The sequence below is a fragment of the Pan troglodytes genome, chromosome 13, assembly GCF_028858775.2.
Source record: "Pan troglodytes isolate AG18354 chromosome 13, NHGRI_mPanTro3-v2.0_pri, whole genome shotgun sequence".
In the NCBI taxonomy this organism is placed as follows: Eukaryota; Metazoa; Chordata; class Mammalia; order Primates; family Hominidae; genus Pan; species Pan troglodytes.
In genome coordinates, this window is record NC_072411.2 from 37,748,471 (window position 1) to 37,771,778 (window position 23,308).

General features: G+C 43.6%; 1 protein-coding gene across 29 annotated transcripts in view; it reads left to right on the forward strand.

Annotated features, from left to right (window-relative positions):
- Positions 1-8,327, forward strand: part of R3HDM1 (R3H domain containing 1) — a 123,208-nt gene extending 114,881 nt beyond the window's left edge. For 27 of the 29 annotated variants that reach the window (XM_024354818.3, XM_054679787.2, XM_054679774.2 and 24 more), the window contains 3 exons: positions 4,993-5,075; positions 5,537-5,621; positions 6,994-8,327. In XM_024354818.3, the coding sequence (XP_024210586.2) occupies positions 4,993-5,075; positions 5,537-5,621; positions 6,994-7,349 (524 nt within the window). In that variant the 3' untranslated portion in view covers positions 7,350-8,327. Of the gene's footprint in view, positions 1-4,272; positions 4,366-4,992; positions 5,076-5,536; positions 5,622-6,993 lie in introns of all 29 variants that reach the window. The other 2 variants (XR_010150067.1, XR_010150068.1) reach the window with 1 other exon arrangement.
- Positions 8,328-23,308: the final 14,981 nt, after the last annotated feature.

The following is a 23,308-nucleotide window of genomic DNA, read 5'->3' on the forward strand; positions in this document are numbered from 1 at the left end:
AATGGCTATAATCAAAAAGACGGACAACACCAAATGTTAGTAAAGAATGTTCTCACTTGCCAGGCATGGTGGCTCACGCCTGTAATCTCAGCACTTCGGGAGGCTGAGGTGGGTAGATCACTTGAGGTCAGGAGTTCGAGACCAACCTGGCCAACATAGTGAAACCCCATCTCTACTAAAAATACAAAAATTAGCCGGGCACAGTGGCACATGCCTATAATCACAGCTACTTGGGAGGCTAAGGCAGGAGAATTGCTTGAACCCGGGAGGCAGAGGTTGCAGTGAGCCAAGATCGCACCACTGCACTCCAGCCTGGGCGACAAGATTGACACTGCATCTCAAAAAAAAAAAAGAAGAATGTTCTCCCTTGAAAGTGGGAGCTAAACATTGATGAACACAAAGAAGGGAACAATAGACATTTGGGCCTACTTGAGGGGAAAGGGTGAGGATTGAAAAATACCTATTGGGTACTATGCTTATTACCTGGGTGATAAAATAATAAGTACACCAAACCCCCACAACATGCAAAATCCACATGTGAGTATTTAAAAAATAATATTGGTAAAGATACAGAGCTACTAAAATTCTCACACATTGGCGGTAAGAGTGTACAGTGATGAAACCGCTTTAGGAAAAGGTATGGCAGTTTCCTAAGACTTTAATCATTTACCACATAACCCAGCAATTCCACTCTTGGGGGAAAGAGAATTGAAAACATGTTCACATAGTCTTGTGTACGAATATCTATAGCAACCTTATTTTATAATAGCTCAAACTGGACATGACCAACATGTCCATCAACAGGAGACTGGATACCCAAACAAGTTGTGCTATATCCTTAAAAGGGTACTATGCAACAATAAAAGTGAACAAAGCAAGCTACTGACACACAACAACATGATGACTCTCCGGGTCACGATGTTAACCAAAAAATAAGACAAAAAGAGAATATATTCTATATGATTCTAATTATATGAAATCCAGCTGCAGACAAACTAATCTGTTATGTTAAAAATCAGATAGTAGTAGAGATGGGGTGTGGAACTTACTGGGAAGGGACTGGAGGGAACTCTTCCAGGGATGGAAATGTTCTTTAAGGGGGTGGAGGAACAGGGTATGGTTACACGGACTTTTACAGTTGTTAGAATTCATCAGATTCAACACTTGTGGTGGGGAGGGGGGAGGGGGGAGGGATAGCATTGGGAGATATACCTAATGCTAGATGACGAGTTAGTGGGTGCAGTGCACCAGCATGACACATGTATACATATGTAACTAACCTGCACAATGTGCACATGTACCCTAAAACTTAAAGTATAATAAAAAAAAAATTTTTTTTAAAAGAATGTTTATTTTATTGATTGTATTGTATGTTAATTATATCTCAATTTCCTTAAAAACTTACACACACACATATGCATGAGTCAGCCCACACATGTAGAAGAAGACTGAAAAGATAGACACCAAAATGTTAGAAGTGATGGAATTACCAGAGTGGGTTTTGTTGATGTTGGTTTGTTTGTTGTTGTTTGTTTTGAGACACTGTCTTATTCCATCGCCCAGGCTGCAGTGCAGTGGTGCACTTGTGGCTCACTACAGCCTTAACCTCCCCGGGCTCAGATGATCCTCCCACCTCAACCTCCTGAGTAACTGGGCTTACAGGCACACCACCACACCTGGCTAATTTTTGTATTTTCGGTAGAGACAGGGTTTCACCATGTTGCCCAGGCTAGTCTCGAACTCCTTGGCTCAAGCAGTCTCCCCACCTTGGCCTCCCAAAGTGCTGCGATTACAAATGTCAGCCACTACACCCAGCACCAGGGTGGTTTTTATTTTCTCCTTCGTAATTCTCTATCTCCAAATTTTCTACAAAACAAATTCCTTATTAAATTTAGAAAAAAGGTTAGGCGCAGTGGCTCATACCTGTAATCCCAGCCCTTTGGGAGGCTGAGGTGGGTGGATCAGGAGGTCACGAGTTTGAGACCAGCCTGAAACATGGTGAAACCCCGTCTCCATTAAAAATACAAAAAAAAATTAGCCGGGCATGGTGGCGCACGCCTGTAATCCCAGCTACTCAGGAGGCTGAGGCAGGAGAATCGCTTGAACCCGGGAGGCAAAGGTTGCAGTGAGCCAAGATTGTGCCACTGCACTCCAGCCTGGGCGACAGAGCAAGACTCCATCGCTAAATAAATAAATTAATTAATTAATTTAGAAATTGCATATTTTAAAAAAATAAATTGAAACAGTATGCGTCATACAGTCTGGTATGAATGCCGCAGGAGGAACACCTAGCCCAGCCTATTAGGAGGGGTCTTTGTACTGCTGACTATAATCTTATCTCCATATTTGAAAAAAATTAGCTGGACATGGTGGTGGGCACCTGTAATCCCAGCTACTTAGGAAGCTGAGGCAGGAGAATCGCTTGAACCTGGGAGGCAGAGGTTGCAGTGAGCAGAGATGGTGCCACTGCACTCCAGCCTGTGTGACAGAGCAAGACTCTGTCTCAAAAATTAAAAAAAAAAAAAAAAGGAGTTATCCATTAGATATAAATGTTTGTATACTGAAATATTTACAAGTAAAATGCTGAGATTTGTTTTAAATACTTCAGGAAAAACAAAGCAGGGGTGATCACAGTTGAACCTGGATGATAGGTACATTATGCTTTTCTATCTATACTTTTATATACTTGAAATTTTGTAGAATTAAAAGGTTTTATCTTTTGTTGAAAAATCTTAGGTGTCTTTATCTAGGGGATTCCAGAATTTTTAAGCAATGTTCTCTGTATTCTATTAATGCTAAGTTTTTGAGCCTCATTAAATTTTTAAAATTTCATTATTGTAGCACTTAACTCTGACTTCTTTACAACTATTTTCTTTTCTTTTCTTTTCTTTTTTTTTTTTTTTGTTTTGTTTTGTTTTGTTTTGTTTCGAGACGGAGTCTCGCCCTGTTGCCCAGGCTGGAGTGCAATGGCATGATCTTGGCTCACTGCAACCTCCACCTCCAGAGTTCAAGCTATTCTCCTGCCTCAGCCTCCCAAGTAGCTGGGATTACAGGCATGTGCCATACGCCGGGCTAATTTTTTGTGTTTTTAGGAGAGACGGGGTTTCACCATGTTGGCCAGGCTGATCTCGAACTCTGACCTCATGATCCGCCCGTCTCAGCCTCCCAAAGTACTGGAATTACAGGCGTGAGCCACCACGCCCGGCCTTCACAACTATTTTTTATACACCTTCACACTTGACTTTGCATCTCTGATCTCAGTGCTAAACCCCCATGTCATATCTGCCCTTCCATCTATAGGTTGGGAAAGAGTGAGTATGTCATGCATATGTCCTGCCAGGGAGCTGCCCAGGCATCTTCACTGTGTTCACCCGGAAGGAGCCTTGTGGAATGGCAAGAAGTCCACACCTTGCTGCTTTCTGTTATGAAGCTCTCAGGAGAAGGGGTGTACAATTTCCTGAGGATGCTTTCCTAGCACCTACTGATAACCCTCCTCCAAACACAAAATGTACTAAATTTGAGAACTTAAAATAAATGAAAATGTAACACAAAAACCTTATTATCCAAGACAAAGTTTTTGCAGTCAGCATTTATTAAGCCTTTGCCGTGTGATGACTTCAGGCTTTCCTGAGTGATAGAAAGCAATTGGAAGATCTCCATCCTCATTAACCCACATTTACTGATTTAGGAAGGGAATACTTACGAATAATGACACTTAAGAACTACACAACTTTTTCTGAACCGGTTCAAATTATAAATGCAAATTTCACTTAAAGATTAAGAAGAGCAGACTTAAGACCTAGGATGTACAACTACCCATTGGTTAAAACTATTAAAGTGTGTTTGAGTATATGTAAATGTGTACATGCATATATTATATGCATAAATTTTTAGCAATTAATAGTGAATTGGGGAGATAAAAACTTAATGTTTATCCAGAGTTTCTTCCTTCCTCTGAAAGGTAAGATTTTAATCATAATAGAGTGATATGGATTTCAGCACCTCAAATGATTGGCATGTGTGTTGTAGTTATTTTGGTGTATTTCATACGGGATGTTAGGATTTAGTGTCATAGTTTTCTTAGATTCTTCCTCTTCCATATCTTCAAAGTATCCAGAGAAGTTTCTCTCCATCCTGTCTCTATACATGTAGTTCCTACCATGCACCCTCCTTCCTAACCACTGTTATTAGTCCTTAATCTTTTCAGAATTTTGCCTGGGCTCTTAAAAGGATATGTGGAAATTTTTAATTCTTGTTTAAAATGTCATTTAGCCAAGCATGGTGGCTTGTACCTGTAATCCCAGCAACTCATGAGGTGGAAGGATTGCTGGAGGCCAGGAGTTTGAGACCAGCCTGGTCAACATAGTGAGACTCTATCTCTACTAAAATAAAATTAGCCAGGCATGGTAGTTTGTGCTTGTAGTCCCAGCTACTTGTGAGGCTGAGGCAGGAAGATCACTTGAACCCAGGAGTTCAAGGCTGCAGTGAGCTATGATTGCACCACTGCACTCCAGCCTGGGTTGTCGACAGAGCAGTACCCTGTCTCCAAAAGAAAAATGTCAGTTATCTATACTTTTTTTATGCCACCATACTTGTTTCCCCTGTTCATCTTATTTTGAACAATTAGAAAACTCTGGCAAGTACTTTTTGTTTTATTTTATTTTTTATTTTTTTGAGACAGTCTCTCACTCCGTCACCCAGTCTGGAATATAGTGGCGCCATCTCAGCTCACTGCAACCTCTACCTCCCAAGTTCAAGCACTTCTCATGCCTCAGCCTCCTGAGTAGCTAGAATTACAGGCGCCCACCACCAGGCCTGGCTAATTTTTATATTTTTATTAGAGATGGGGTTTCACCATGTTGGCCAGGCTGGTCTCAAACTCCTGGCCTTAAGTAATCCGCCTGCCTCAGCCTCCCAAATTGCTAGGATTACAGGCATGAACCACCGTGCCCGGCCTCTGGCAATAAGATAAAATATTTTATTGACTTTCAGGAGATTCCAGGTATCCATTACTTGGCCAGCCACTGCAGTACAATCCTCCTGCTGTTCTGCACGGACACATTCCAAACCAACAGGTAGGAAAGACAACTAACCTCCTAGGCTTTGTTGCAGAACATCATAGCTCCCTCAGAGTGTAAGGGGCAACCCTGAGCCCACCTGTTGGCACTGCCCAAGAAGAGCTCTGTGCCTCAGCCAGTTGGTTTACACAGATTATCACTGGCTCCATCAGGAGCAGAGCAAAGGAGAAGATGGTGTGCTGCTTGGCAGAGCAGTAATTCTCTAGTGCCACCCAAAGACAAGGCAGTGGCTAGGGATTGGGGCACTCTTGCTAATGAAGGACCGTCAGCAAGTGATTGGTCATAATGAAGGACAGGAATGCCACTGCCACAGGCAGAATCCAGAGGCCTGGGACTGATTTTCTTCTGCCAGAGTGCAAAACCCAAACTAAAGGTGTTTTGGTGTTAATTTGTTAAACATCCAAAGTGTGTTTTTCAGCATTATTAACGTTGTTTCTCAACTATTTGTGGGTTTTCAGGGTCAGCCTGGCAGCAGGCATGGAAACCGAGGAAGGAGACAAGCTAAAAAAGCTGCATCCACAGACCTTGGAGCAGGAGAAACAGGTATGTCTCCGAGGGGCAACTAGATGTGGGTCTGCAAACTGGTGACAGTCTTTAAAAATACACCACAGCACAGAAACGGGTTTTCCTCTTCCTAGAATCCTGCAAAAAGTCATAATTTTTGCCATCTCTGATTTAGGGTTCTTGGATATGTTCCTATGACCCTGTGTCATTTGAGATGTGAGAGTATATATGGTAAGATGCAGGTAGGTTTAGGAGGGACAGAGGGGCCACAGGGAAATGTGTGAGAGGAACAAGTAGAGTGAAACTCTTAGCCTCTTAGTTCTTTGAGAAAGGGTTTGTCCTTACATCCATGTGGGAGAGAGTCTGAGTGAACAAATACGTTGCCTGTCTGTGGTAAAGTACCTTCAAGTTTATATTTTAACTTTCTACTCAGCAGCCTTGTGGTGTGGTTAGGGCAAGTGCTTTTATTTTATTTTACAATGGAAATGTGAAGTTCAGAAAAATGTTTGAGATCACCTAATTTAGAGAAGCCACTGTACAATGCTTCTTTTTATTTGTGCAACTACCAGTAAAGACTATGACATCAGTAGCTTAATTTTATTTTTTTTATTTATTTATTTATTTTTGAGATGGAGTTTCATTCTTGTTGCCCATGCTGGAGTGCAGTGGTGTAGTCTCAGCTCACTGCAACCTCCACCTCCCAGGTTCAAGCAGTTCTCCTGCCTCAGCCTCCCAAGTAGCTGGGATTACAGTCGCCCACCAGCACGCCCAGCTAATTTTTTGTGTTTTTAGTAGAGACGGGGTTTCACCATGTTGGTCAGGCTGGTCTCGAACTCCAGACCTCAGGTGATCCACCCACCTTGGCCTCCCAAAGTACTAGGATTACAGGTGCGCCCGGCTCAGTAGCTTTAACACTATTAGCCCTCTATTCCTTGCCTATGGGGTAAGTAGGAATGATTTAAAAGATGGATGTCCCTGGCCGGATGCAGTGCCTCATGCCTGTAATCCTCTCACTTTGGGAGGCTGAGGCAGGTGGATTGCCTGAACTCAGGAGTTCGAGACCAGCCTGGCCAATATGGTGAAACTCCATCCGTCTCTACTGAAAACACAAAAAATTAGCTGGGCATGGTGGCGGGCGCTTGTAATCCCAGCTACTTGGGAAGCTGAGGCAGGAGAATCGCTTGAACCTGGGAGGTGGAGGTTGCAGTGAGCCGAGATCACACCGCTGCACTCCAGCCTGGGAGACAGAGTCAGACTCCATCTCCAAAAAAAAAAAAAAAGATGGCCCTAACAGTTTTAATTTTGTGTATTCGAATGGTCATTTCCCATGTCATATTTGGGTCTGCAGTGCTTTTTTACCCAACTTTTTTGGTAACAGGAATGTATTGATTCTGTACCTTTTCTATTCTAGTTGTTGGGAAGGTCTTGGAAATTACTGAACTACCAGATGGAATAACTCGCATGGAAGCTGAAAAGCTTTTTGGGGAACTCTTTAAAATTGGCGCCAAGATCCGGTGGCTCCGGGACCCCCAGTCCCAACCACGTCGTCACCCCCTCTGCTGTGGCAGTGGGGACAACACTGCCAACCCTGAACGCTCTAAACCCAGTGACTTGGCCTCCACCTACACCGTCTTAGCCACATTCCCCTCCATTTCAGCTGCACAGAATGCACTGAAGAAACAAATTAACTCAGTTAACAAGTTTAAGCTGAGAACAAGCAAGAAGCACTATGACTTTCACATTTTGGAAAGGGCAAGTTCTCAGTAACAGCCACCTTTGGACCCTTCGCCTTTATGGTTCCCCTGCCCTCTCCCATCTTTGATTGGCTTGGTATTTGGAGCTTCTGTTAACATTATAGAGACTCCTAGGATGTGTGTTCATGGCGTTATAGCTTTTGAAGAAAGGCCAGTGATCCAGCAAAGGGGGAAAAAATATGCATTTCACCCCACATGACTAGGAATCCACATCAGAATGATACAGAGTTAGCAGGTTTTTCTAAGGAAATGCCATTCAAATGCCTCCTAACTTTTATAGTTATTTTGTTTTATATTTCTAAATTCTTGTATCAGATCCAAAGCTCTATTGTACAGCAAATTATTCTTCAAAATGATTATAACCAGTTGCACCCTGTATTTCTTTTCGCAGCCAGCACAATGTGACCCAACTTAAAATTTGGGGAAAAAAGAATGCAGGAGTGAAATAACCAAGTCAAAACCATGTACTATCTCCTTGGGGGTTAGGGATGCTAAGAAGAGCCCACAAATAGAGGATTACTCTTCCCCTGAATCTCTAAACTCAGAAACAATTGCCAAAAAATACATAACTCTTCCTTGTAGGGCCCTTTCCTTATTCATTTAGGTAGTGTGAACATTAAGTATAAAATAAATTATGTTCTTAATGCCTCTTAAACCACTTACATTCAAAGGGGAACAGAAATCATTCTAAGCAGGAAAATACTTCCACTTTTTTTTTTTCAAGTATCTCTCTAATAACTAAATGCCACTTATTTGCATTCTCCTTGTGGATTTTTTGTCACCTAAGGAAATGCATTTGATGAGTGCTGGAAACTTCTTAAGTGCTTTACAGTTTGTTTTCATTGTTTGCAGCGGATCACTGGACATCAAAGATTCATTGCACTTATGAACAAGGAACCTTCTTTTCAATTTCTGTGTAATTTGCAAGGCTGTACAATGTGTGCTGATGCAAGCCTTTTTCAGTTCAAGAGAATAAATGTTTACAAATATAGGCTCACTTTGTCTTTTTTTTAATTAAAAACACCTTTTAAATGAGTCAGTTTTGAAGACAATAACCTTTTTGGAAGATTTAAGTCAATTTCAGACTTACAGAAGATGAAAAACAGTAAACCACCTCATTTTACAAATGTCCTAAACATCCCTTTCTCTGTGGCAGTGATTCCTGGTGGACATGATTCGTGTTACTGTGTTGTCTATCATAAAGTTATTACCAACTGTAGAAATTTGGAGTATGAACATACTTATTGTCAGGCAACTAAAAATAGAAGGTTATGTTTGGTGAGATAAATTTGTTTTTAGCTTATGTATTGCACACCCAATTGTCCACTTAGGCTCAAATGCTTTATAGACATCTTTTCCCTTTGGTTAGCCAAGCAAAGTCACCCCGTTGGGAAATCTAAAAGGTAGGGGTCTGCCAGCTGCAGCTTTCCTGGAGTCTGGTTATCTTCCAGCCCAGACTAGGGCTTCTACTATGAAATTGAAGAGCACTAGGTGTTACCAGACTCTGGTGCAGATGTGCACTCACTTTAGCGCATTTGCAAGGTCCCACTGGTCCCAGAGAATGCCATGCCTCCCCACCAACTAGCACATCCCAATTGTGAATATTGTACTCCTGGGATCAAAAGTTGAAGCTGTCTTAGAACCATTTTAGATTAAGGAGCCATAGCCAGGGAAAAGAGTAAGAGTGTGAGGTCTGTGAAAATCTCTTGCTTCCAAGGCTTGTTGAATTTTAATTATTTTTGACATGCAGAGAGTCAAAGATGGAGAGGACACGTAAGTAAGGCTAGCATTTCAGCAACAATTCTTCAATCATACATGGGGACGGAGACCAAAAAAGTCACAACCTCCCATCCTGGCCAACATGGTGAAACACTGTCTCTACTAAAATACAAAAAAATTAGCTGGACGTGGTGGTGTGCACCTGTAATCGCAGCTACTTGGGAGGCTGAGGCGGGGGATTTGCTTGAACCCAGGAGGCAGAGGTTGCAGTGAGCCAAGATCGTGCCACTGCACTCCAGCCTGGTGACAGAGCAAGACTCCGTCTCAAAAAAAAAAAAAAAAAAAAAGTCACAACCTCATGGTTTCTGACAATTAATTTTTTTTTTTTCTTTTGAGACCAGAGTCACTGTATCACCCAGGCTAGAGTGCAGTGGCACAATCTCAGTTCACTGCAACCTCAGACTCCTGGGCTCAAGCAATTCTTCCTCAGCCTCTCGAGTAGCTGGGATTACAGGCACCTGCCACCATGCCCCACTAATTTTTGTATTTTTAGCAGAAACAGGGTTTCGCCATATTGGCCAGGCTGATCTCGAACTCCTGACCTGAGGTGATCCACCCGCCTCGGCCTCCCAAAGTGCTGGAATTACAGGCATGAGCCACTACACCTGGCCTGCAATTAATTTCTCTTGAATATTCCCTTTAGACCAGGCACGGTGGCTCATGCCTATAATCCCAGCACTGGGAGGCCGAGGCGGACGGATCATTTGAGGTCAGGAGTTCGAGACCAGCCTTGCCAACATGGCAAAACCCCATCTCTACTAAAAACACAAAAAGCCGGGTGTGGTGGTGGGGTGCCTATATAATCCCAGCTACTTGGGAGGCTGAGGCAGAAGAATCACTTGAACCTGGGGGGCAGAGGTTGCAGTGAGCCGAGGTTGCGCCACTTCACTCTAGCCTGGGCGGAAGAGCGAAACTCCGTCTCAAAAAAAAAAAAAAAAAAAAATTATCTTTAACTCCTGCAGTAGGAATTCTGGTAAACCAGTTTTTGCTTTAAACTCTTAGTTTACCTTGTAGGAATTGAATACTGTGCAAAGTAAATAGGTAAGACACTAGAGCTAAAAAAAGATCAGAGGCTATTGTAGAGTTAACTCCTAGCCACCACCACCACATTCCCTGACAATCACATGGAAATAACAATGAAATTGGCCAATCCCACCACCATTACAAAAATATGCACACGTTCCCTAATCTACATTCCCCCTTTTTTTTTTAATCTAAAGTCTGATTTCCCCTGTATAAAAATGGTGGGAGGTAGAGCACACACAGGAGGCATTTAAGATGTGATTTGGTCTAGACTGGTAATCTCAAAGACAGCTTTTGATGTCCCATAGCCCTGGCAATAATCCTTATCATGGGTTTTTCCAGACCCCTGACCATTTTTAGGGGTAGATATTGCTTTTTTTTTTTTTTTTTTTTTTTTTGAGATGGAGTCTTGCTCTGTCGCCCAGGCTGGAGTGCAGTGGCGCGATCTCTGCTCCCCGCAAGCTCCACCTCCCAGGTTCACGCCATTCTCCTGCCTCAGCCTCCCGAGTAGCTGGGATTACAGGCGCCCGCCACCATGCCCGGCTAATTTTTTGTATTTTTAGTAGAGATGGGGTTTCATCGTGCTAGCCAGAATGGTCTCGATCTCCTGACCTTGTGATCCGCCCGCCTCGGCCTCCCAAAGTGCTAGGATTACAGGTGTGAGCCACCGCGCCCAGCCAGATACTACTTTTACCAATAAAGTGTTATTCTTTCTTGTGCCAATATTAGCAGCTCCAGCAGTCCTTTCTTTGGGAATGATAGAGGTCAGTCCATAACATTCTGTCTGTTTATGCTACTTAATATTAGAAAACTGAGAATGACTTATGGTTTGAAGCTCTTGGTTTGCAAAGAACGTGGATATATTGGGTACGTGTTTGTGATCTAGAGTACAAGGTGTGTTTGCCATGGTGCCACAGGTAATTAAAAATTATTAGGTTGGCATCAGAGCTGGCAACAAAATAGGGATGTGAGCCTTTCCCAAGCTAGGAAAATGTTTTCCTGATCCCACTAGGTAGGGCCTTATGGCCTATGAATAGTGTGGCAACACAGGCCTCTGAGTAGAACCCACAGTTCCGGATTAGCTTGGGAAGAGTAAAGTCAGCATATCTGCAGCTACCTCAGGAAACAGCTGAGTTGGATTCTCTACCTGTTACCAACAACAGAAAACATGCAAACTTAAGACTTAAGCAGAGGCAAGACCCCCTAATCCCAGACCACTGCCTGCCCAACAGATAATATGTTATCTATAGTCTCCAAAGGCTAAGGGCATGAGTTCCGTCTTCTAGGGCCCAGTGAAATGCTAGCACAAAGGCATTATATACATGCTGGTGGGATTCAAAGCTGGCCCCTGGTTGCTTGGGATTCTAGAAGACCTTTAACAGCTGGTGCTAAAAGAACCTCGAGTCTCTTGCACACACATTCAGCCCATGACCTTCACCAGCTTGAAAAACAGATACAGCTGCCCTTGAATCCACCCCCACATCCACATATGCTCAGGCTACACAGTGCATATTTGTTCATTATTTTTCCCCTCAATGTCTCTACTTGTATTCATTTTGGTTTGATTTCACCCACATAAGAATACTGGAGGGCTGTAAAGAAAAGGCAGTGGGAACTTCTGAATCAGAAAGAAAAATGATAAAAGTTTGTTCTTTGGGGGTTGAGGAAGAGGAAGCATTGAAATAGATACATTAAATAGTTTTTTAATTAATTATTTATTTTTTGAGACAGAGTCTTGCTCTGTTGCCCAAGCTAGAATGCAATGGTGCAATCTCGGCTCACTGCAACTTCTGCCTCCCAGGTTCAAGCGATTCTCTTGCCTCAGCCTCCCGATTAACAGAGACTACAAGCACACGCCACCACACCCGGCTAATTTTTTGTATTTTTAGTAGAGATGGGGTTTTACCACGTTGGCCAGGCTGGTCTCAAACTCCTAACTTCAGGTGATCTGCCAGACTGGCTCATTTCTGCAAGTAATAAACTCTAATAATATCCTGTACTTCCTCTTCAAAGCATTTAGCACAATGGTAATTACATGAGTAATTGGCCAATTAGTTGCTTACTGTTTTTCTATCCATCAGAATGTAATCTTTAGGACAGGGAAAATGTCTATTGCTTCTGTTTACTAATATATCCCTGGCACCACGAGTGCCTTTCCCAGTAAACATTTGTCCAGTGATTAAATGAACAAATGATTTGGCAGAGTCAAATGCTTTGAATGTTTTTTCTTTTTCTTTTTCTTTCTTTTTTTTTTTTTTTTTTGAGAGTTTTGCTCTGTCACCCAAGCTGGGAGTGCAGTGGCATGATCATAGCTCACTGCAGCCTCAACCACCAGTGCTCAAGCAATCCTCCCATCTCAGCCTTCCAAGCAGCTGGGATTACAGGTGTGAGCCACTGCACTGGCTAATTTCTTAAATTTTTTTGTTTTTCTTGTTTGTTTTGTTTTGTTTTTGAGACAGAGTCTCGCTCTGTCACCCAGGCTAGAGTGCAGTGGCACAATCTCGGCTCACTGCAACCTCTGCCTCGCAGATTCAAGCAATTCGCTTGCCTCAGCCTTCCGAGTAGCTGGGACTAAAGGCGAGTGCCACCACAGCGGGCTAATTTTTTGTATTTTTTAGTGGAGATGGGGTTTCACTGCGTTAGCCAGGCTGGTCTCAATCTCCTGACCTCGTGATCCGCCCGCCTCGGCCTCCCAAAGTGCCTGGATTACAGGCATGAGCTGCTGTGCCCGGCCAATTTTTAAAAATTTTTTGTAGAGACAGGGTCTCACTGTGTTGCCCAGGCTGGTCTCAAACTCCTGAACTCAAGTGATCACCTCAGCCTCCCAAAATTCTGAGATTATAGGCTTGAGCCACTGTGCGCAGCTGCTTTAAATCTTGAAAGGCATATATATGTATATGTATATACATACATTTTAACTGCTTTACATATGTTATTAGTTATTTCTGACAGCCTGCCAAAATCTTGCATATATATATACATATATACATTATATATACACATACATACATATGTATATATGTGTATATATAATGTATATATGTGTGTATATATGTATATATACACGTATCTATATATACACATATATATTATACATATGTATATATATGTGTATATATGCAAGATTTTGGCAGGCTGTCAGAAATAACTAACATATGGAAAGCAGTTAAATACTATGTGCCAAGTACTTGCTAAGCACTTACAAGGGTCTCTATGTGATTGATCATCACAATAGCCCTAAAGGATAAATTATATTATTACCCTAGTTTACTAATAAGGCAACTGAAATGTCAGAGAGGTGAGGAAATTTGCCTAACGTCTCAGCTAATAAGTGATGGTGGTATTCATAAACCAGGCAGGCTGACTCCAGAGGTCATGGGCTAAACTATTTATATTACTGCTTCAAGCCTTGCTAACGCAGTAGTTGCCATTTTTGATTTGGCTTATTCACCTGGATCTCTATGAGAAGCCAGAGAGGAGTACCATCCTATCTTACATGTGAAAATTTGATTGTTGTGAGTGAAGCTTGGAACTTATTTATTTATTTATTTATTTAGAGACAGAGTCTTGCTCTTGTCGCCCAGGCTGGAGTGCAATGGCACGATCTCAGATCACTGCAACCTCCGCCTCCTGGGTTCAAGTGATTCTCCTGCCTCAGCCTCCCGCGTAGCTGGGATTACAGGCGCCTGCCACCATGCCTGGCTAATTTTTGTATTTTTAGTAGAGACAGGGTTTCTCCATGTTGGCCAGGCTGGTCTCAAACTCCTGACCTTGTGATCCGCCCACCTCGGCCTCCCAGAGTACTGGGATTACAGGCGTGACCCACTGCGTCCGGCCCTGGAACCTATTTAAATGCTTCTTCTCTTCTTTTTTTATTTTATGCACACCCATGAACTTTATGTGGTAATTAAACTATTCTCCTACTGGTCTACAGGTGAGTGATGATGATGCTCTGCATAATCTATCATATTAAGCTTTTTTTTTTTTTTTTTTTTTTTGAGAGAGTTTCACTCTGTCACCCAGGCTGGAGTGCAGTGGTGCGATTTCAGCTCACTGCAACCTCCACCTCCTGGGTTCCAGTGATTCTCCTGCTACAGCCTCCTAAGTAGCTGGGATTACAGGTGCCTGCCACCATGTCTAGCTAATTTTTTGTATTTTTAGTAGAGATGGGGTTTCACCATGTTGGCCAGGCTGGTCTCAAACTGCTGACCTCAGATGATCCACCCACCTTGGCCTCCCAAAGTGCCAGGATTACAGGTGTGAGCCACCGCCCCCGGCCATATTTAGCATTTTTTATACTTCTCACTTTCACTCAAGAAAAAACAAGAACAGACAATAATATTTTTCCTTTACATGGTTTTTATACAACCAGCTTTGCAACATGTAAGTTATAAAGCCTTCTCTGGTGGTAAGCAGGTACAGGCTTCTGTGGGACAGAAAATGTTTTTTTTTTAAAGCATGATGTGAGACTTTATATTTCAAGGTGATGTTACCAATCCAGTTTCAGTAAGAAATGCCCTTTGATTTCTTTTGAATGACTACAGTTAAGAATTCAGTTTGTGGTAGGTTTTTCTCTGTGCAAATTAAAATAGAACCTTAGTAGTGGGAAACCTTTGGCCTCAATGACACTAGTAACTCATTCATTTGGCAAAAAATACAAGACACTGAAAATAGAAAAAAGACTGAGGCAGGTCGCGGTGGCTCACGCCTGTAATCCCAGCACCTTGGGAGGCCAAGGCAGGTGGATCAACTGAGGTCAGGAGTTTGAGACCAGCCTGGCCAACATGGTGAAACCTTGTCTCTACTAAAAAAAAAAAAAATACAAAAACGTCCTTGTCATCGTGGTGCACGCCTGTAATCCCAGCTACTCGGGAGGCTGAGGCAGGAGAATGGCTTGAACCTGGGAGGCAGAGGTTGCAGTGAACCGAGATCGCACCATTGTACTCCAGCCTGGGCAACAAGAGTGAAACTCCATCTCAAATAAATAAATAAATAAAAGAAGACTGAGTAAAGCTATTGTTTCTTTTTTTTTCTTTTTCTTTTTTTTCTTTTTTTTGTTTTTTTTGAGATGGAGTCTTACTCTTGTCACCCAGGCTGGAGTGCAATGGTGTGATCTGGGCTCACTGCAAACTCTGCTTCCTGGGTTCAAGTGGTTCTCCTGCCTCAGCCTCCGGAGTAGCTAGGATCACAGGCACCCGCCACCACACCTGGCAAATTTTTTGTATTTTTAGTAGAGACAGGGTTTCACCATGTTGGCCAGGCTGGTCTCGAACTGACCTCAGGTGATCCACATGCCTTGGCCTCCCAAAGTGCTGGAATTACAGGCATGAGCCACCGCGCCCAGCCAAAGCTATTGTTTCCAAACTCTCTTCCTGGGGAAGAGAGAAGATATAAACCCAGAACTTTAAGTAACTATATAAAATAAAATGTTCACAGGATGTAAATGACCGTGAGAAACTGCGCTCTTCCCCAAGATGTGATGGAAGCCAGTACCGAACAGGTATGTGACACACTGGCCAATGCTGTGAGTACACTGATGCCTGTCCGATGCCAGCTTCACATGTACAGCAGCGACCGCAAACTCAAAATACTCGCTATAGTCTGAGTGTAAGTAAATGAGTGAAGCTTAGTAGTGGGAGGGGCTGTGGCAAAGTAGAATGCACATGACCTTTCTACAACCTTTTGCAGGCCCAGTAAGAACATCAGGAGACCAGACACAGTTCATACATCTCACACTGCCAAGACATGAGGAGAGTTAGAAGGGCCCTGTGTGAGGTAAACTGCTGCAGGGCCTCCACGGAGCAAACCAGAAACAGCACACAGTGATTGGTCACAGAGGAAAACAGGGAGATTTCAAAGGTGGAAGGCCAGGGGCTCTATGGCAGGCCACATGTGATGGTTCCCCATCTTGCCCTGGGACCACCATGAACAACCTCTCTGGCTTGGAAGACAAAAAGCAGGACGTTGATAATGCACATTGGGGTCAAGCTGATGTGGTGAGGGTTCTTCCAATGGTCACAGAGACACCAACTGAAACCTGACCTTCCTCTTCAGCAGCTCTAGACCTGGTAACCAGCCTAAGACCCAAGACCCCTCAGAGAAGAGCTCATTGCAATGAAACCACCCATTGTGTATCAAAGAAGCCCACAAAACCTTGGGACTTAGCTCACGGGAAGTCTTTTATCTCTAGAATTAAGGGTTTGCACTGGGAAGGAAAATAACAGTACAAACCATGCCATATTTTTACTGCTGCACAGCAGTGAACAAACTTCTGTGGTAAGGGCCAGAGTGTAAAAAGTTGCTGTAGTTTGTGATTCAGGTCTGTTTGAAAATTGGCGTTGATGCCACTTCCCTCAACAGGCCACCACTCACCTCTCCTTTCCCTCTACAATAACCAGTACATGGCTCTTTCATTTTATCCAAGCCAAAGAATTATGGTCACCTATTCATGTATCAATCTCTCTCACTGACTAGACTACAGGCTTTTTGAGGACAAAAATAGTATTATTGTCAATGAATTAACCAATAGTTCAATCTCAGCACCTAATCTATAGCCTGTCCCGAAACAGGCATTCAAAGTTTTAATGAGTGAAGGGAGAGGCCGGTCACGGTGGCTCACACCTGTAATCCCAGCACTTTGGGAGGGGATTACAGGAGGATCACTTGAGATCAGGAGTTCGAGACCAGCCTGGCCAACATAGTGAAACCCAATCTCTACTAAAAATACAAAATTAGACAGGCATGGTAGCACACACCTGTAATTCCAGCTACTTGGGAGGCTGAGGCAGGAGAATTGCTTGAACCTGGGAGGCAGAGCTTGCCGTGAGCCAAGATTGTGCCACGGTACTCCAGCCTGGGCAACAGAGCGAGACGCCGTCTGGAAAACAAAATAATAATAAGTGAAGGGAGACAATTCCATGCAAGAGTGAACCACGCAAGAGGCAGCATGGTGTGAACAAAAACAGAGTTGGCAAAGAGTATGCCCTGGTAGGTGAATAATAGTATTGTTGGTTTAGAGGACCCAAGTGGGCAAAGAGAAGAAATGAATGTTGGAAAAGCAGGTTGGAGCCAGACTGCAGAGGATTTTGAATGGCTACAAACTTTGTTTTTGGAGGCACTACAGATGCACTGAAGTTTTTTTTTGTTTTGTTTTGTTTTTTTTGAGACACAGTCTCACTCTGTCGCCTAGGCTGGAGTGCAGTGGCATAATCTTGGCTCACTGCAACCTCCGCCTCCTGGGTTCAAGCGGTTCTCCTACCTCAGCCTCCTGAGTAGCTGTGATTACAGGTGCACACAACCATGCCCGGCTAATTTTTGTATTTTTAGTAGAGACGGGGTTTCGCCATGTTGGTTAGGCTGGTCTCGAACTCCTGATCTCGTGATCCACCGCCCCCCCCTCCCTGACCTCCCAAAGTGCTGGGATTACAGGCATGAGCCACCATGCCCGGCCGGCACTGAAGATTTTTAAGCAGAAACATGCTAAAAATCAGGGAAGATGGATATGACATAATTGTGTGAGATAGACTGGAGAGAAGACAGAGTAGTTACGAAAGCTGTATGAATCTTTCAGGCATCAGGTGATTAGGTATGTCTCTCAGCTGGGTTCACAGAAACAGACTGAGAAGATCTGCTTGCAGGAGGTTGATAGGGAGTGAGCTACATGGGAAATAACATTGGTGAGATGCACCCAAAGAGAGACGGAGATGGGAAGCCCCTCAGAAGACAAAATGAGGCAAGGGGCCCAGGCCTTCGTGTCCTCAGTGAAGCACCACTCCTGGAAAGGACACACTTTGGATATTCTCAACTGCTGGGGAGAGAGAGTGCCAGGGTCCTGAAGATGGGGCACTATGGTATCCATTACAGTAGAAATTAAAAGGATTTAAGATTAACACAAAACAATTGGAAGGCTGCTGTGACTGGTTTCATACAAGTAAAGGGAAGACTCTGGCTTCACTCTATGTGACAGAAGACACAAGGGTGTGTTGATTTGAGAAGGGATAGGGATATGTTCTTTTTTTTTTTTTTTTTTTTTTTGAGACAGAGTCTCTGTAGCCCAAGCTGAAGTGCAGTGGCACGATCTTGGCTCACTGCAACCTCTGCCTCCCTGGCTCAAGAGATTCTTGTGCTTCAGCCTCCCGAGTAGCTGGGACTACAGGCGCCTGCCACCATGCCTGACTAATTTTTTGTATTTTAGTAGGCATGAGGTTTCACCATGTTGCCCAGGATGGTCTTGAATTCCTGAGCTCAGGCAATCTGTTCCCCTTGGCCTCCCAGAGTGCTGAGATTATAGGCGTGAGCCACCATGCCCGGCCGAGAGGGGTTATGTTCTAATTGAATTTTATAATATCAGATTTCAGGACTCAAGAATCTTTTCCATAATCTCTGACTGCTTTCCCTCCCAGAAAGCATAACGTTTTGTTATTTTATTTTATTTTATTTTTTGAGACAGAGTCTCACTCTGTTGCCCAGGCTGGAGTGCAGTGGCGGGATCTCAGCTCACTATAGCCTCCTCCTCCTGAGTTCAAGCGATTCTCTTCCCTCAGTCTCCCGAGTAGCTGGGATTACAGACATGTGCCACCATGCCTGGCTAATTTTTGTAATTTTTAGTAGAGATGGGGTTTCACAATGTTGGCCAGGCTGTTCTCGAACTCCTGACCTCAAGTGATCTGCCAGCCTCGGCCTCCCAAAGCACTGGGATTACAGTTGTGAGCCACCGTGTCTGGCCACGTTTTATTTATATTTATTTATTTGTTTATTTATTATTTATTTTGAGACGGAGTTTCGCTCTTGTCACCCAGGCTGGAGTGCAATAATGCGATCTCAGCTCACTGCAACCTCCTCCTCCCGGGTTCAAGTGATTCTCCTGCCTCAGCCTCCTGAGTAGTTGGAACTGTAGGCGCCCATCAACATGCCTAGCTAATTTTTGTATTTTTAGTAGAGACAGGGTTTTGCCATGTTGGCCAGGCTGGTCTTGAACTCCTACCTCAGGTGATCCACCTGCCTCGGCCTCCCAAAGTGCTGGGATTACAGGCATAAGCCACCACGCCCAGCCAGCATTTTAAAACTCCATATTGCTGACCTGTTTCCTGCCCACTCTGAGCCCTCCAGGCCATTGCCTCCCCTGTACCATTTTATTTGTTTGTTTTTTTCTCCTTTCTGCATTTCTTTCCCTCCCCAACTTATTTATTTATTTATTTATTTATTTATATATTTATTTATTTATTTTTGAGACCAAGTCTCACTCTGTTGCCTAGGCTGGAGTGCGGGGTGTGATCTCAGCTCACTGTAACCTCCGCCTCCTGGACTCAAGTGATTCTCATGCTTCAGCCTCCCGAGTAGCTGGGACTATAGGCATGAGCCACCACGCCTGGCTAATTTCTATATTTTTTGTAGAAACGGGGTTTCATCATGTTTGCCAGGCTGGCCTTCAACTCCTGACCTCAGGTGATCCACCTGTCTCAGCCTCCCAAAGTGAGCCACGGCACCCATCCCCCAACCAATTTAGATTCCATGTTCCATCACATTGTTTGTTCCATTGCTAATCTCCTAAACTTCTTTTTCATTTGTTCTTTCTCCCACTGCCTAGCACCTAAAACCCTGGATAAATCCAAGTCTCCACTTTCTCCACGCCTGCCCTCAGGGATTAAGTGACCGCTGAAGAAAATTACACAATTGGGCAAATTCAAGACCACCAATTTCACAGTCCCTTCTGCACTGTCTGGCACACTGTGTTTCCCTAGTCCACTTGCCCTCCAACACTCAACACTACTTCAAACCTTGTTTCCTTGTACTCAAGGCGTCAATTTCCTTACTTCCCCCCTTACTCTCAGCAAATAACCTCTCCTTCAAGGAAAAAAAAGCTAAAGCTTTCACGTAAAATCTTCCTCAAATTATTGTTTTGAAATGTATAAACATATTTATGTCTGTTTTTTAAAATAAACTTATTTATATCTGAAGTTATTTTTTCAGCCAGGTGTGGTGACTCACGCCAGTAATCCCAGCACTTTGGGAGGCTGAAGTGGGTGGAATGCTTGAGCTCAAGAGTTTGAGACCAGCCTGGGCAACATGGTGAGACCCTGTCTCTACTAAAAATACAAAACAAAACAAAACAACAACAACAACAACAAAAATACATAAGTTATTTTTTCTTTCCTCTGTCTGTTAAAATGGGAAGGGTATCTCTTCTATCTGCCTGTATTCTAGATCCCACCCCAGATTGTTTAGAATGGTGGTAATTACAAGAAGCAAGATCCAACTTCCAGTAGCCTAACTAGTGAGGACAGTTACTATCTCACAAAACAAGACATATGGAGGCTGAGTAGTCCCAGGGTTGGTTCAGGAGCTCTGTGAGGTCATCATAGACACAAGTGCTTTCTAGATTCCATTCTGCCATTCTTAGAGCATAAGCAATGTCTTTCCTCATGGCCACAAGATGGCTGCAGCAGTACCTGGCATCATTTGCATATAACCACATCCAGCAAAGGAAGATTGTGCCTTCTTTTTTTCCTTTTTCTTTGAGACGGGGTCTCACTCTGTCACTCAGGCTGGAGTGCCATGGTGTGAGCATGGCTCATTGCAACTTCAACCTCCTGGGCTCAAGCAATCCTTCCACCTCAGCCTCCTGAGGACTACAGGCACACACCACCACACCCGGCTAATTTTTTCTTTTTTTATTTTTGTTTTTGTTTTTTGTTTTTTGTAGAGGCACTCTTACTATGTTGCCCAGGCTGGTCTAGAACTCTTGGCCTCAAGCAATCCTTTCATCTCAGCCTCCCAACATGTTGGGATTATAGGCATGAGCCACTGCACCCAATCTGTGCTTTCTTCTATGTGTCTTTTATTAAGAAAGCTTTTCCTAGAAGTAGCCCCTCCCACCCCCCTACCCTTCCTACAAGGTCTTACTGGCTTCAAGGGGAGGTTGAAAAGCCTAGTATCTGGCGGGTTGCTTTGTTGTTGTTGTTGTTTGAGACAGGGCCTCACTCTGTAGCCCAGGCTGGAGTGCAGTGACGCAGTCTCTGCTCACTGCAACCTCCGCCTCCCGGGTTCAAGCGATTCTCATGCCTCAGCCTCCCAAGTAGCTGGGATTACAGGTGCATGCCACCATGGCTGGCTAATTTTTGTATTTTTAGTAGAGATGGGGTTTCACCATGTTGGTCAGGCTGGTCTCGAACTCCTGACCTCAAGTGATCTGTCTGCCTCAGTCTCCCAATGTGCTGGGATTACAGGAGTGAGCTACTGCACCCAGCAGTTTTGCTTCTCAGTAGAAAGTGAATTCTGTCAGGAAGGAATAATAGAAGGCATGGTAGAAGAATGACTGCTGGATCGGCCATCAACAGAATGTGCTGTATACCCCATTTTCCCTCCCATCTCCAGAGGGGCCTTCCATTTTCCCATTTGTTCAATCTAAGACCAGTTCCTTTCCACTAGCATTTAATTTTATGCAAATCTCTCCCATCTTTAAAAAGGCTGTCTTTTCAAATCCAAATTCCTGTCCAGCTAATGTTCCTTTCTTCCTTCTCACCTTCACACTCACTGACTCTTTACCTCCCCTTACTTTTCAACCTTTTGCCATCTGGCTTCTGTACACAAGAACCATGAGAATTGCTCTTGCTAAGCTTAAAATGACCTCTGTGTTACTAAAAACAACGGACATTTTTTAGTCTCTCATCTTAATTGACCCAACAGCAGCATTCCACACCACTGCTTCTCCTTTCTTAAAATTCTCTCTACCCTTGGCTTCTTTGATATCACACACTCTCCCATTTTCTTCCACCACCCCACACTCTGCCTTTCCTGCTGAGTCTCTTTTACTGGTTTATACTTTTTAATACAACCCTATAAACGTTGGAGGCCCTAAGACCTCAATCATGCTCGTGTCTCACCTCACTTTGCACCATCTCCCTAAGTGATGGTATCGTTATCTTCCAGTGCCTCATTGATCCCCTGTATGTAGATAAATCTCACTTTCCTATCTCTAGTTAAGAACTGTTATCTGAGCTCCAAGACTAATAGCTATCTGCCTACTTAACACCGCATGTGAATATCTCTCTAGTACTCCAAACACATGTTTAATATTGAACTCACACCTTCATGAACAACCTCCCCACCATCCTTCACTTCTTTCAGTGTTGCCTATCTCAGTACCATCTTCTTTACGATTTTGCAAGGCAGATACCCCAAATCTCTCTCTCTCTCTTTTTTTTTAGAGACAGGGTCTTTCTCTGTCGCCCAAGCTGGAGTGCAGTGGTGCAGTCATGGCTCGGTGCAGTCATGGCTCACTGCAGCCTCAAACTCCTGGGTTCAAGCGATCCTCCTGCCTTGGCCTCCCAAAGTGCTTGGATTACAGGCATGAGCTACCACACCTGGCCACAAAATCCCTTCTTGAGTCCTTCTTCCTCAACCTCCACATGTAATCAACTAAATATATTGGGTCTGTCTCCAGAATATCAAAAGCATCCACTTCACTATCTCCCTTATGTTAATACATGAATAAGTACCTCTTACCTGGTCTATTCACATTCAGCCATTCCACTTCAAATCCAATCTATTCAATTGCTATCATACAATTTAAAAATGGAAGTCTTATATGTATCTGTTTGTTTATTTATTTATTTTTTGAGATATAGTCTTGCTCTTTCGCCCAGGTTGGTGGGCAGTGGTGCCATCTTGGCTCACTACAACCTCCACCTCCTAGGTTCAAGCAATTCTCCTGCCTCAGCCTCCTGAGTAGCTGGGATTACAGGCATGTGCAACCACGCTCAGCTAATTTTTGTATTTTTAGTAGAGATGGGGTTTCACCACGTTGGTCAGGCTGGTCTTGAACTGCTGACCTCACGATCTGCCCGCCTCGGCCTCCCAAAGTGCTGGGATTACAGGCATGAGCCATTGTGCCTGGCCAACTCTTCTGTTTAAAATTTTTCAATGGCTCCTGTAATCCTTAGAAAAATGTCTTAAAATTTTTAACATGATTTTCAAGACTCTGTATCACCTGATCCTTGCCTAGCTTTCCAGCCTCACTTGTACCACACTCCTCTTTCTATGTTATAGCCACACTGGGCATTTTTTAGTTCTGCAAGTGCACTGTGTTTGCTTGCTTCAGAGCCTCATGTGGAATAGCCTTCTCCTTCACCTACTTAGAGTTCCCCGACACGTCATTTCCTCATGAAGGCC